This window comes from Delphinapterus leucas, chromosome 10 (genome assembly GCF_059928025.1).
Source record: "Delphinapterus leucas isolate spDelLeu-1000000601 "Yukka" chromosome 10, BTC_Dleu_Yukka2, whole genome shotgun sequence".
Lineage (NCBI taxonomy): Eukaryota > Metazoa > Chordata > Mammalia > Artiodactyla > Monodontidae > Delphinapterus > Delphinapterus leucas.
In genome coordinates, this window is record NC_143138.1 from 23,394,172 (window position 1) to 23,407,906 (window position 13,735).

General features: G+C 48.9%; 3 protein-coding genes across 4 annotated transcripts; 1 reads left to right on the forward strand and 2 right to left on the reverse strand.

Moving 5' to 3' along the window:
- Positions 1 to 217: 217 nt before the first annotated feature.
- On the reverse strand, positions 218 to 5,817 carry LSM2 (LSM2 homolog, U6 small nuclear RNA and mRNA degradation associated; the record flags this gene model as incomplete). Its single annotated transcript, XM_022566171.2, has 5 exons — positions 218 to 697; positions 807 to 866; positions 985 to 1,015; positions 4,802 to 4,869; positions 5,482 to 5,817. Coding segments are annotated over 5 exons (621 nt in total), but the record flags the coding sequence as incomplete, so codon positions are not given.
- Positions 5,751 to 10,887, reverse strand: LOC111170664 (heat shock 70 kDa protein 1-like). 2 transcript variants are annotated; one of them, XM_022566115.3, is made up of 2 exons: positions 10,214 to 10,887; positions 5,751 to 9,056 (listed from the first exon to the last, which is right to left on the reverse strand). In XM_022566115.3, the coding sequence occupies exon 2, from the start codon at positions 9,041 to 9,043 to the stop codon at positions 7,118 to 7,120; it is 1,926 nt and encodes a 641-aa protein (XP_022421823.1). In that variant the 5' UTR covers positions 9,044 to 9,056; positions 10,214 to 10,887; the 3' UTR covers positions 5,751 to 7,117. The 2 variants fall into 2 exon arrangements, with proteins under 2 accessions (XP_022421823.1, XP_022421822.1); XM_022566114.3 differs by having other exon boundaries at positions 10,165 to 10,887.
- Positions 10,708 to 13,147, forward strand: LOC111170663 (heat shock 70 kDa protein 1B). Its single transcript, XM_022566113.3, has one exon. The coding sequence runs from the start codon at positions 10,928 to 10,930 to the stop codon at positions 12,851 to 12,853; it is 1,926 nt and encodes a 641-aa protein (XP_022421821.1). The 5' UTR covers positions 10,708 to 10,927; the 3' UTR covers positions 12,854 to 13,147.
- The last annotated feature ends 588 nt before the right edge of the window (positions 13,148 to 13,735 follow it).

Below are 13,735 nucleotides of genomic sequence, written 5' to 3' on the forward strand. Positions count from 1 at the left end.
GCTGCGATAGGTAGGCCATTTAAGTAGGGAAATGTTCAGGAAACACGTGTAGTCTAATTGAGGTAATGATATGGTTTATACCAAGGAGAGTAGCAGCAGATAATGCCGGGATGGGTTGGATTCTTGGCTGGGGTAATGAGAGTAACACGGCTTGGATGAATTTAGCACCCCTTTCCCATTCTCCAGCCCCCTTCCCAAAACACACACAGAACCAGAATTTGCGTCATAAATTTTATTCCCGATGCGGGACAGATTCCTTCCATCCCCAAAATGAATCACGTGCTACCCTGGAGAGATCTGGGAGATCTTCCCACCATCTCCAGGGAAGAAGTGAGAAAGGCAGGTGCCGGGGCCAGGGAAGGTTTCGCAGTTCCCAGCCTACTTTTCCTCCCCTTCTCAACAGAGGATAGCTGCTCCCTACTATTATTCCTCTCATCCACATCCCTTAAAAAAAAAAAAAGCCTTTGCTATGTAGAAACAAACAACACCTCAAGTATGGGAGGGAGGCCTCCCGGGCTGGGACATGAGGTTAAGGGTCACCAGTGGAAGGAGGGGAAGGGAGGAGGAACCATCACTGCTTCTGCTGCAGGGCCTCCTTCCTTGCCGCATCCTGTAGCAACTGTGTGTCGACCTCATCTGCTGGCAGCTGCACATAGCGAACTACTGAGCCCCGGATGAAGCAGTTCTTCACTGATAACTGGACAAAGATAGACAAATGTGAAAACACCCTTAAAAAATGTCCTCTATCCACCCAGGGACCTCCTGCTTTGAGAGATGTTTCCTCTTTTCTACCATCCACAACTCACCATGTGAGGGTATTTCTCAGGGTCTGTGACACTGATGTCAGTTAGTTTGATGTTGAGATACTAAGAAAAGAAGATGAACACCATCATTAGAACTAGAGACAAGATGAATGTACGCAGCCCTTAACCTCTCCCATCTCCTTCCCCAAGACCCCATTCAGGGCCCTTATTATATTCTCACCTGATCCACAGAATGGAGGGTTCCACAGATGCTGTCAGGGGCAGAGAGAGGGTAAAACCCAATTAGTTTATACCAAAGTCAACACAGAGGTGACTGCAGAGCAGGGATAAGAGCATGGTTGGGGGGAAATAAAGGACTTGAGGTGGGCTTCCCTGGTGGCGCAGTGGTTGAGAGTCCGCCTGCCGATGCAGGGGACACAGGTTCGTGCCCCGGTCCGGGAGGATCCCACATGCCGCGGAGCGTCTGGGCCCGTGAGCCATGGCCGCTGAGCCTGCGCGTCCGGAGCCTGTGCTCCGCAACGGGAGAGGCCACAACGGTGAGAGGCCCGCGTACCGCAAAAAAAAAAAAAAAAAGTACTTGAGGAAACCAGGAAAGGCAGAACCAAAAAGGGATATGTCTAAGCTCTGGACTAGGAAAGTAGGTGCTTCCAGAGCAGTGTGTTATTTTAGACCTCTGAAAAACAGCAGTGTGTTATTTTAGACCTCTAAAATAACCTCTCCTCTCCCTAAACCAACTCACTCTTAGCAGATACCATTAAACAACTGGTATGGGCTAGACCTGTATTCTGCGTATTTGTAATATTTACAGCCACTTCATAAGGTAGCTATTAACCATCCAGGGGCTCAGAAACGTTTTATAACTTGCCCAAGTTTAGAACAAACAGAGACTTTGGTTCAGGCCTGTCCAACCCCCAGAACCACCACCTATTTTCAAATACTATTGCTTTGGAACCAGAGCCTCATATGTAAAGTAGGTAAAGTAGGTAGCTAGCAGTGTTCTTGATGATGCAGGCACAGGGATGTCCTCTCCCTTCCTCAATCCTTGAGCCCCCTGCAATGTTAAAGAGGAATGCTATCTAAATACCAGTGCTCCAAGCCATGCTACCTCTCCCAATCCTTTCATTTCTGCCAACAGTTTCAACACGAAGTCTCACAACCTCAAATCCTGTAAGTTGTACTTCTCCATCCTCCACGTCCCACGAATCCCTATGGTTTGCTGATGTCTTTCTAACATTTCTGTAATTCTCTTTGTAGTATGATTTCTACAAACCAAGGTCTAATGACTTTACAGCTCAATCCAGGCCAGCCTCCAACCTGGCTGCCTTCATCCTAACCATTCTGCATGTCATCATCAGATTCTAAGTTCCTTAGAACTGGTTCTCAAATACTGATGTGCACTCAAAGGTTTCATAAGTCCGTGACAAAAGAGGAAACGCAGGCTAGTGTAGTGTGTATATAGTGTGCTGAAGGTTGTCATTGGTTTCCTCCTAAGAATAACTGCTCTTTAATTGCCCTTCCTTTTTTTTTTTGTATTAAAAAAAATATGATTGTTAATAAATCGCAGTTTTAAAAATATCCTTACCGGGGCTTCCCTGGTGGCACAGTGGTTGAGAGTCCGCCTGCCGATGCGGGGGACGTGAGTTCGTGCCCCGGTCCGGGAGGATCCCGCGTGCCGTGGAGCGGCTGGGCCCATGGGCTATGGCCGCTGGGCCTGCGCATCCGGAGCCTGTGCTCCGCAGCGGGAGAGGCCACAGCAGTGAGAGGCCCGCGTACCGCAAAAAAAAAAAAAAAAAATCCATACCTTGCCAAAATTCAAGTTGTCAGTTCTCTGTTGGCCCTAATTTTTGTAAAATTCTAAGTGTCTGAAATCCAGTGTCTGAGACCAACTGCCTCAGTGGTGGTTTTACCACATCTCTGGCTGCTAAAAAACTTTTGACAGTGCCTTATCACCAACTGCAGCAATGCAATAACTTTCAGGAATTGCGTAAGGTGGTAACATTTCATTCAGTCCCTTTAGAATGAGATATTTAGGACAAAAGTGGTCTGACAACCAGCACAAGAGAAAGAGCTCTTCTCCCAACCCAATGGATTACCCTTGAATCTTTTAAGTCCTTGCTTTAGGATCTGGGGCTATAACATAACAGTTATTCTTGCCATGTGGAAGACCCAGGAAGAAGAGGAAAATCAAAAAACAAGTCATCTCACAGAATTGCTGAGGGTAGTTGTGCTTTCCACACTTGTCTCTATATGGACCCAATCTATCAATATATGCCCTCAATACCACATGCATTGTCAGTGCCATAAATCGAAATCTCTGATCTAAAAGGCAAATTCCTTGCCTCACCATTCCCTGCCATGTCAATGCCTCCCCCACTAAGAAATTATCTCACATAGAAATGAAGAAGAAACCATTGGGGAGAGAATACATTCATTCAAACTTTCTAAAGGACAATCAGGTAATATGTATCAATATTTTAAATGTACATTTCACTTAAAGGAATTTTTTCTAGTGAAATGAGATGTATACAAAGATGTATGCATGAGGATGTTCAGGGCAGTATCATTTATAAAAGCAAATAATTGGAAACAGCCTAAGTGTCCAACAGCAAGGTTTTGGTTAAATTAGTTCTAGCCAGCTAAGAAAAATGCCATTCAGACATTAAGAACGTTAAAACGCTAAACATCAACTTTACTGACCTGGAAAATATCCGCAACATACCATTAGGTGAAAGCAAGTTTCACAACTGCATAGAAACTATGACCCTGTTTTTAATTTTTAAAAAGGGGTCGGGGGGCAGACAGAATGGGATTTAAGTTCTGGCTTTGTCTTTTAGTATTTGTGTAGACTTAACCAAGTTTCTTAACCTATCCAAGCTTCAGTTTCCTCATGTGTAAAACAGGAACAATAGTATATATCATGTAGAGGTGTTCTGAGAATTAAATGAGTTAACAAATGTAAAGTATTCAGAGTAGTTCTTAGTCTATAGGAGGTTCTCAAATGTTGGCTATGTTTTTTTCCTTCAGCACACATTTATTAAGCACCTACTATATATTGATACCAGGCCTGTGCTAGACATTAGTTACACAGTGGTGAGCTTAAACATGGTCTTGGCCCTGTAGGAAAGATAGATCCTAAACAGTAAATACATTTCTATGAAATCACAATTTGAGAAGCCGCTAGGAAGAAAAAAAGACTCTTTGACAGAAGAGTCTATTTGGCTAGGGACTTCCCTGGAGGTCCAGTAGTTTAAGACTCCATGCTTCCAATGCAGGGGGTACAGGATCAATCCCTGGTGGGGGAACTAAGATACCACATGCTGTGTGGTACGGCCAAAAAAAAAGAAAGAAAAGGAAGCGTCTACTTGGCTAGAAGAAGAAGAACCAGGAAAGTCCAAGGATACAGCATTTAATCCAACTCCTGAAAAATGACTAGAAGCTAATGATACAAGGGAATAGGGGATGTAAAAGCAGTATAGACAGAAGGGGCTGCATTGGTCTTCTGTTTATATTTTCTTCAACAAAAAGGAGATAATGCCACATATACTATTCTGCAACAGCTTTCCATATTAATACATCTCATTTCTATGTGAACAGCTATATTATATGGAAATACCACAATCTAACGCATTCCCTGTTTATGACTATTTTAATTTTTCCCCCAACTTTTGGCTACTACTACTACAAAAAAAAAATCTACCAACATCTTTGTACATACATCTTTACTTGACGAACCGATACGTACATTTCTAGAAGTTGGGTCAAAGGAATATATAATCAGAAAAACAAAACTACGTTTTGTAAAAAATGTTATTGATGCGTCTGCCCTGTCCTCTCTCTAGTACTTACTACTTACATACTTCTTTGTATTTTTTTCCAGTACAAAATACAACTCCTCAGCTAATCTGTAAGCTTGAGGCACAAGTCATTTATTTCCTTTGTATCCCTCCCACCTTGCCTAGCCCTCAAATACTTGTTAAAGAAGTTCCAGGGCGCTGGGCACATCCACCCCCTACAGACTTGGCAGAGCAGGTACCTACCTCAGGTCATTCTTGAGTTCCACGACCACATCCTTGCCCACAAGGGACTTGAAAAAGGAATAGAAGAGCTATTGGGCGAGAGGGGGAAAACCATCATATGGGAAGGGACATGGTAAGAGGCGTGTCCCCCTGCTAGTATTACCGAATACTGGTATTGGGATCCCTGCCACATTTCTGGCAGTTCTCAAAACTTCACAGGAAGGAACACTCGGATGAACAGCTGGAGCCCAGATGATTATGCACACTACCTCGAGCCCCTGACATAAAGCCCCAGAGAGAGGCTCTGCGCTACACACCTCGGGCTCGTCTCTCAACGGGCGACCTCTCCTAGGGTCCTGTCCACGCCTCCCAGAGAACTGTAGAAAGTATTCCACCCGCACCCTCCCGGAGCCTGTTCTCCTTCAGGGAAATGATCCTTGAGGTCTAGCTGTTCCTACTGCTGTCTCCGCCGACTCTCTTTTTTTTTTCCTTCTTTCTCATGGGGGAAAAAAAATCCTATTTGCTTCCAGGTCTCTCCTCAAAGAACTTTAGGCGCAGGAACTAAGGATGGAGGGAAAAGTCCTAGGGCCCAACGCCAGTCCAGAAGAACAAAGCCCCCAGAGGGACCCCCGCCCCGCCCCCAACCGTCTCAACCGCCCGCGCTCCCCGAGGGCGCCCCCTTGTGACGTCACGGTACCTACCATGGTGCTTGCGCCGCTGGGCGCCCGCCGGACCGGGAGTACGAGGGCCGGGTGCAGTGGACCGAAGGCCTGGCGGCAACTGGAACGCAAACCCGCGCGTGCGGCGGGGCGGGGTCGCGCAGGCGCTGCGGGAAGCGCCGCGGAGAGCTCCGAGGGGTGGAGGACAGCGCCCCGCGGGCTCACGGCTCGGGGAGGGTGGGGGGGGATAGAGCCGAGGGGAACGCCGAAGCCGGGAAAGGGGCGGAGCTTCCCGCCTTCCGACTTCCTCCCCGAGTGGCAGGGTCCCACCGCGCAGGCGCGGGCCCCAGCTGCTGCACGAGCGTCGGGGAGGGCGCCTCACCGCCTCTCGGGTTTTTGTTCCTTTCTATAAGTACAGGTCCAGCATGATTTGCTCATACTCTAAAGACACTTCCTATTGCAAACTGCTGGGGAGCTTGTGAAAACCCATGATGATTTGTACACTTTTCTATGTATGTTACACTTTGATAAAAGTAAAAAAAAAAAAATGTTGAGAAGTCCCGGAGATGAGGAGCCTGCGCACATATCTCGATTTTATCAAAGGTTCCCAGTAAAGATATTACTCTCTCGGTCCACATTTCTTTTACGGTTTTGCCTAGGACTGTCCTGTAAAGGACTGAGTAAAACCAAACAGTCTGGCTCGGGGCTAGAAATACCCATTCTAATATTTTCACTTAAAAAATATTTCCCTCTCAAACAGAAAGGGACACAAATGCAGTTACACAGTTACACGTACTTCTATACTCGGGTCCCCAAGGCTTTATAAGTATGCGATATTATGACACAATAAGTGAAAATATTTTTTAAAGGAATAAGATTGTAATACATCTTCCATTTCTCATCTTGCATAAAAGTACACATTTGTTAGGAGTTTGTTGTAGAAATATTTTCAGCATGTAAAGGACTGTAATAATGAACTCTGAGTGCACAGACGCTGGATCTCCTAGGCCCCACCTGTAAGTGACATCAGGACCTCAAGCAGAAGTTTGTGCCCTCACCACCGCCCCACCCACCCACCCCTGGAAGCAGCTGAACCCTAAGCACAGAAATCAGTCTATCACTGAATATAAGCAGTAACTAATTAGCAACTACTCTAACTGGGGCTAAAGGTGCCTGATGATCAAAAGTTGTTTTTTCTTGAAACAATTAGCTCATGAAAATTCAAATACTTTGGCCTTATCAGCTTAATCATTCACAATTAGCTCACAAACAGACCACAGATGGTCTCTCCAGGAGTTCTCCTTTTCCCTACTTTACAAGATACACTCACAGTTTAAAAATACCAGAAGTAATTTGCTTTAGGAACAAATTTACTGAGGGACAGATAACCATCCACACAGGAAGAAGAATGTTGGGGAGGCTGGAAATAAATAACAGACATTCAAATTCTTCAAATGGTTCAGAGAGAGGCCTAGTTTCCCTAAGAGTCTCAATCCAGAGTCAGAAACAGGATGTTGGAGTGTGAAGAGATGGTATATGAGACTCCTCTATCAGAATCCAAAAGGTATGGTAACTTAGCTTCAGGTCCAGTCGATTCAGGAATCATAACCATGTTTAAAGATGAGGGGAACAAAATTCATCTTAGAGGCACCCTAGAACCCTCCAGCTCCAGAAAAGATTAATCTACTTCTTCAATGGTGGGGCCTGTGGCAGCCCTTCCAGGCGTATACCCTGTTGCACAGGAAGGCCCAGTGCATCCTCCCTGGTAGAGCTTTGTGATGACTGGGTTACACACCTGCTCCAATTCCTTTCTCTTATGATCAAACTCATCTTTCTCAGCCAGTTGATTGGCCTCCAGCCATGAAAGGACCTCACTGCATTTACTCAGTATTTTCTTCTTATCAGACTCATTAATCTTGCCCTGTAGACCTTTATCACTCACAGCACTCTTCATGTTAAAAGCATAGGATTCTAAGGCATTTTTTGCAGCAATTTTCTCTCTCTGGACCTCATCCTCAGCTTTATATTTCTCAGCATCCAGAACCATGTGCTCGATCTCCTCCTTGCTCAGCCGGCCCTTGTCGTTGGTGATGGTGATCTTGTTAGCCTTGCCTGTGCTCTTGTCCATGGCTGTTACATTGAGAATACCGTTAGCATCGATGTCAAAGGTTACGTCGATCTGGGGCACTCCCCTGGGTGCAGGAGGGATTCCCCTCAGATCAAAGCGCCCCAGCAGGTTGTTGTCCCGCGTCATGGCCCTCTCGCCCTCATACACCTGGATCAGCACGCCGGGCTGGTTATCTGAGTAGGTGGTGAATATCTGCGTCTGCTTGGTGGGGATGGTGGAGTTGCGCTTGATCAGGACAGTCATGACACCTCCAGCTGTCTCCAACCCTAAGGACAGGGGAGCCACGTCCAACAAAAGCATGTCCTGTACCTTTTCAGACTTATCCCCCATCAAAATGGCTGCCTGTACTGCAGCCCCATAGGCAACTGCCTCATCGGGGTTGATGCTGTTGTTGAGATCACGACCATTAAAGTAGTCCTGCAATAGCCTCTGAACCTTAGGGATGCGGGTGGAGCCCCCTACTAAAACAACGTCATGGACTTTAGCCTTATTCATCTTGGCATCCCGAAGAGCCTTTTCCACAGGCTCCAGTGTGCCCCTAAACAGGTCTGCACACAACTCTTCAAACCGGGCTCTGGTGATGGATGTGTAGAAGTCAAAGCCTTCATAAAGTGAATCAATTTCCAAGTTGGCCTGGGTGCTGGACGACAGGGTCCTCTTGGCCCTCTCGCAGGCAGTGCGCAGCCGCCTCACCGCCCGCTTGTTCTGGCTGATGTCCTTCTTATGTTTCCTCTTGAACTCTTCCACAAAGTGGCTCACAAGCCTGTTGTCAAAATCCTCTCCACCCAGGTGGGTGTCCCCAGCTGTGGCCTTTACCTCAAAAATCCCATCATCTATGGTCAGGATGGACACATCAAATGTGCCTCCACCCAGATCAAAGATCAGGACATGTCGCTCTCCCTGCCCTGCTTTATCTAAGCCATAGGCAATGGCAGCAGCTGTGGGTTCATTGATAATTCTTAGCACATTGAGACCTGCAATCACACCTGCATCCTTGGTGGCCTGGCGTTGAGAGTCATTGAAGTACGCTGGCACGGTGATCACAGCATTGGTGACACTGTGGCCCAAAAAAGCCTCAGCAGTCTCCTTCATCTTAGTCAGTACCATAGAAGAGATTTCCTCAGGGTAGAAAACTTTTTTCTCCCCTTTGTAGGACACCGTCACCTTGGGCTTGCCTCCTTCATTGATTACTTGGAAAGGCCAAAGTTTCATATCTGATTGCACTACAGGATCATTAAATTTCCTGCCGATCAGCCGTTTGGCATCAAAGACAGTGTTCTGCGGATTCATGGCTACCTGGTTCTTGGCCGCGTCGCCGATGAGCCGTTCGGTGTCCGTGAAGGCCACGTAGCTGGGGGTGGTGCGGTTGCCCTGATCGTTGGCGATGATCTCTACTTTGCCATGCTGGAACACCCCCACGCAGGAGTAGGTGGTGCCCAGGTCGATGCCAATGGCCGTTCCCTTAGCAGCAGCCATGGTTTTCCTAGGCCTGTGGGAAAAGAATGAGATAAAATTTCAGAGAGAACTTTTAATTTTTATTTATTTTTAATTGTGGTAAAATACACACAACATGAAATTTACCATCTGAACCATTTTTCAGCATACAGTTCAGTAGTAAGTCCATTCACATTTTTGCCCAACCAGTCTACAGAGTTTTTTATCTCTCAAAACAAATTCTATACCCATTAAACAACTCCCCATTTCCCCACTCCTCCAAGCCCTTGGAAACCATTAGCCTACTAGTGGTTTTCCTTTTGGCCTACTTTTTGTCTCTCAGAATTTGACTACTCTAGGTACCCCACATTAGCGGAATTACACACTATTTTTCTTTTTGTGACTGGCTTATTTAACTTACCATAATATCCTAAAAGTTCATCTATTTTACAACGTGTCAGAATTTCCTTTTTACGGCTGAATAATTTTCATTGTATGTATATACCACATTTCTTTATTCATTCCTTCTGTGGCACTTGGGCTGCTTCCACCTTATGGCTATTGTGAATAATCCTGCCACATACTGTGTGTGCAAACATCTCTTCCAGACAAGGTTATGTACAAGGTAGACAAAAGAACTCCTAGCCAACTCCTAGGACAGCGTCATAATGCTGTTTTCAATTTCTCACAGGGCCAGACTCAACTGTCCTGTTCCTCTGTCTGTGACTTTTTTTATTCTGGCATTGTACCTGTCTCCTGCTGAACTCTGATTATTTGAAGTTCTTGTCTCCACAGGAGACATCAGTCACATGGGTTTAGCAACCCTGCTGATCGCCTTTTACCCTCTATTAGGGATTGGTGGGAGTACATTTGGGCCAGTCTGAAGACGGCTGCTAGGAACCCAATCAAGCCCTCATGAGTTTTCTCAGGTGAGGTTGTGCTCTCTAAGGCTGTCTCTTTCTCTAATCTTCTTCCAAATAAAACAACTGGTATCTGGAGACAGTAACAGACCAGCTCCTTCACTTTTTTCTGGCAGCTCTAACCAATCCCAGCCACCTTGGCGGTCCTTAAACGATCCCCCTTCCCTGGCTGGCCCACATCCCCATACCTTAGATTTAAACAAACTAGAGAACTTTCCAGCACTTCCTCAAACAAGGACTTACTCGTCTTGCCTATTCCCAGCGCATTCCAATCAGAGTACTCGTGGCTCACCTAGTGTCCCGCCGCCTTCGATGCAGTTTGATACGGTTCGTTTTGCGGAGCGCCTATAACTTGGGGCTCCCTCAATATCCAAACTGCACAGCCAGTGTCCCCCCACCCCCCACCCGCCCTGCCCTACAACTTTGAGCAGGGCCCAGACAGGTTATCCTGACTCCCTGCTAGCCCATGAGGTCAGACGCAGCATCTCCATTGTAACGCAACTGCGTGGACTACGTCAACGCCCCCGGCCCCCCTCCGGACCCGCCAGCTCCTCCCACTCCTTCCCCACCCACTGCCCCCTCCCCGAGCCAGTGCCAGCCAGCAAGCCCCAGAAGAGTCTGGAGAGTTCTGGGAGCGGCAACACTCAGGACGCTGATTGGTCTCAGAAAGCCGGGGGGCAGGACCTGAGGAGAAACCCCTGGAATATTCCCGACCCGGCAGCACACTGAGCTCGGTGATTGGCTGAGGAGGGAAAAGGCGGAGCTTGATGAAAAACTATAAACACAGAGCCGCCCTCAGAGAAACTGCAAGTCCGGAGAGAGCTGCTAGGATTCGTGTGGTTGGTGAGCGCAGCTTCCGCAGACACGCTATCTGCGAGGACTACCCCGAGCAGCACCGGCGCGTTCAGTTTTCGGATACCGAAAGAACCGAGCACCTCGTCGCTGAACTCGTTGGCCGTTTTCAGGTCTGAAGTTCGTTGCGGAGCCGAGAGGACAGGACACCGGCATGGCGAAAAGCACGGCCATTGGCATCGATCTGGGCACCACCTACTCCTGCGTGGGGGTGTTCCAGCACGGCAAAGTAGAGATCATCGCCAACGATCAGGGCAACCGCACCACCCCCAGCTACGTGGCCTTCACGGACACCGAACGGCTCATCGGCGACGCGGCCAAGAACCAGGTGGCGCTGAACCCACAGAACACCGTGTTCGACGCGAAGCGGCTGATCGGCCGTAAGTTTGGCGACCCTGTGGTGCAGTCGGACATGAAGCACTGGCCTTTCCGGGTGATCAACGACGGTGACAAGCCCAAGGTGCAGGTGAGCTACAAGGGGGAGACCAAGGCGTTCTACCCCGAGGAGATCTCGTCGATGGTGCTGACCAAGATGAAGGAGATCGCCGAGGCGTACCTGGGCCACCCGGTAAGCAACGCGGTGATCACTGTGCCGGCCTACTTCAACGACTCGCAGCGCCAGGCCACCAAAGATGCCGGGGTGATCGCGGGGCTGAACGTGCTGAGGATCATCAACGAGCCCACGGCTGCCGCCATCGCCTACGGCCTGGACCGGACGGGCAAGGGGGAGCGCAACGTGCTCATCTTTGACCTGGGCGGGGGCACGTTCGACGTGTCCATCCTGACGATCGACGACGGCATCTTCGAGGTGAAGGCCACGGCCGGGGACACCCACCTGGGTGGGGAGGACTTCGACAACAGGCTGGTGAACCACTTCGTGGAGGAGTTCAAGAGGAAGCACAAGAAGGACATCAGCCAGAACAAGCGGGCCGTGAGGCGGCTGCGCACCGCCTGCGAGAGGGCCAAGAGGACCCTGTCGTCCAGCACCCAGGCCAGCCTGGAGATCGATTCCCTGTTCGAGGGCATCGACTTCTACACGTCCATCACCAGGGCGCGGTTCGAAGAGCTGTGCTCGGACCTGTTCCGGAGCACCCTGGAGCCCGTGGAGAAGGCTCTGCGCGACGCCAAGCTGGACAAGGCTCAGGTCCACGACCTGGTCCTGGTGGGGGGCTCCACCCGCATCCCCAAGGTGCAGAAGCTGCTGCAGGACTTCTTCAACGGGCGCGACCTCAACAAGAGCATCAACCCCGACGAGGCGGTGGCCTATGGGGCGGCGGTGCAGGCAGCCATCCTGATGGGAGACAAGTCTGAGAACGTGCAGGACCTGCTGCTGCTGGACGTGGCTCCCCTGTCGCTGGGGCTGGAGACGGCTGGGGGCGTGATGACTGCCCTGATCAAGCGCAACTCCACCATCCCCACCAAGCAGACGCAGATCTTCACCACCTATTCGGACAACCAGCCCGGCGTGCTGATCCAGGTGTACGAGGGCGAGAGGGCCATGACGCGGGACAACAACCTGCTGGGGCGCTTCGAGCTGAGCGGCATCCCACCGGCGCCCAGGGGAGTGCCCCAGATCGAGGTGACCTTCGACATCGACGCCAATGGCATCCTGAACGTCACGGCCATGGACAAGAGCACGGGCAAGGCCAACAAGATCACCATCACCAACGACAAGGGCCGGCTGAGCAAGGAGGAGATCGAGCGCATGGTGCAGGAGGCAGAGAAGTACAAAGCCGAGGACGAGGTCCAGCGCGAGAGGGTGTCTGCCAAGAACGCCCTGGAGTCGTACGCCTTCAACATGAAGAGCGCCGTGGAGGATGAGGGGCTGAAGGGGAAGATCAGCGAGGCCGACAAGAAGAAGGTGCTGGACAAGTGCCAGGAGGTGATTTCGTGGCTGGACGCCAACACCTTGGCCGAGAAGGACGAGTTTGAGCACAAGAGGAAGGAGCTGGAGCAGGTGTGTAACCCCATCATCAGCGGACTGTACCAGGGGGCGGGTGGCCCCGGGGCTGGCGGCTTTGGGGCCCAGGCCCCTAAAGGGGGCTCTGGATCTGGCCCCACCATTGAGGAGGTGGATTAGGAATCTTCTCCCAGATCGTTTATGTTTATGGAGACAGTTGGGATCCAAGATTTTGCATTGCCTTACATATATGCCTTTCATCAGTTATCAGCTATGCAAGTTGTTTGCAAAGTTGAACTGTGTCTCTTGGTGAAGTTATGAACTGTTTTTCAGCGTGTGAGTGTAAAGATGAATGTATACTGCCATCTTTTGTCAATTTTCTGCTTTGTAATACTCATGCCAAACTCAGGCTCCCCCCCCCCCACTTTTTAACTGATTACTTCAAAGTAAATAAACTCAGAAGAATTCGAGTGATGTCTGTCTCTGTTTTATTTTGAGGGCAGAAGGGTCTGCATAGGTTCTCTTTCTTACATAGTCTAAAATTGAATGGCAATTTACCTCTTAGATAAGGTCAGGGATCTGGAAAGTAAGGATATGTATTGTATTGTGACACACGTCTTTTAGGCAAATAGTATTCTTGGGAGGTACAAAACTGCGAATTTGAATGCTTTGGGTTTGGTGGGTCCAGAAAAAATGTTAAGAGGTACGGGCATGGTGGCCTCAAGGTGGCTGAGGGGGTAGAGGCTTTAAGGGTGGCCTCAAAAGGAGCTTGTACATGGGAGTGTTCTGGAGAAGCAGCCAAATAGAGGCAGTCGGATTGGAAGGTCATGGCTCTGCTTCCTGTGAGTACACGTGGTGCGTTAGAGCCCTGTTACTTAATCTGGATTCAGCATGAAAGAGAGGCTAAATTGGTAGTGAGGAGATGTGAGTTCAAGCAATGGCTTGACTAGTTATGCATGAATGCATTCTCCACTGTGATCCCTAGTTCTCATATTTTAGAATGGAAGGGTTTGGCCTCATGCCTCAATCTATATTTATTTCTGAAAAAATGCTGAGATAAAA

Coding starts and splice junctions, on each gene's coding strand:
- LOC111170664 (XM_022566115.3), bottom strand. CDS start 9,043: ATGGCTGCTGCTAAGGGAACGGCCATTGGCATCGACCTGGGCACCACC.
- LOC111170663 (XM_022566113.3), top strand. CDS start 10,928: ATGGCGAAAAGCACGGCCATTGGCATCGATCTGGGCACCACCTACTCC.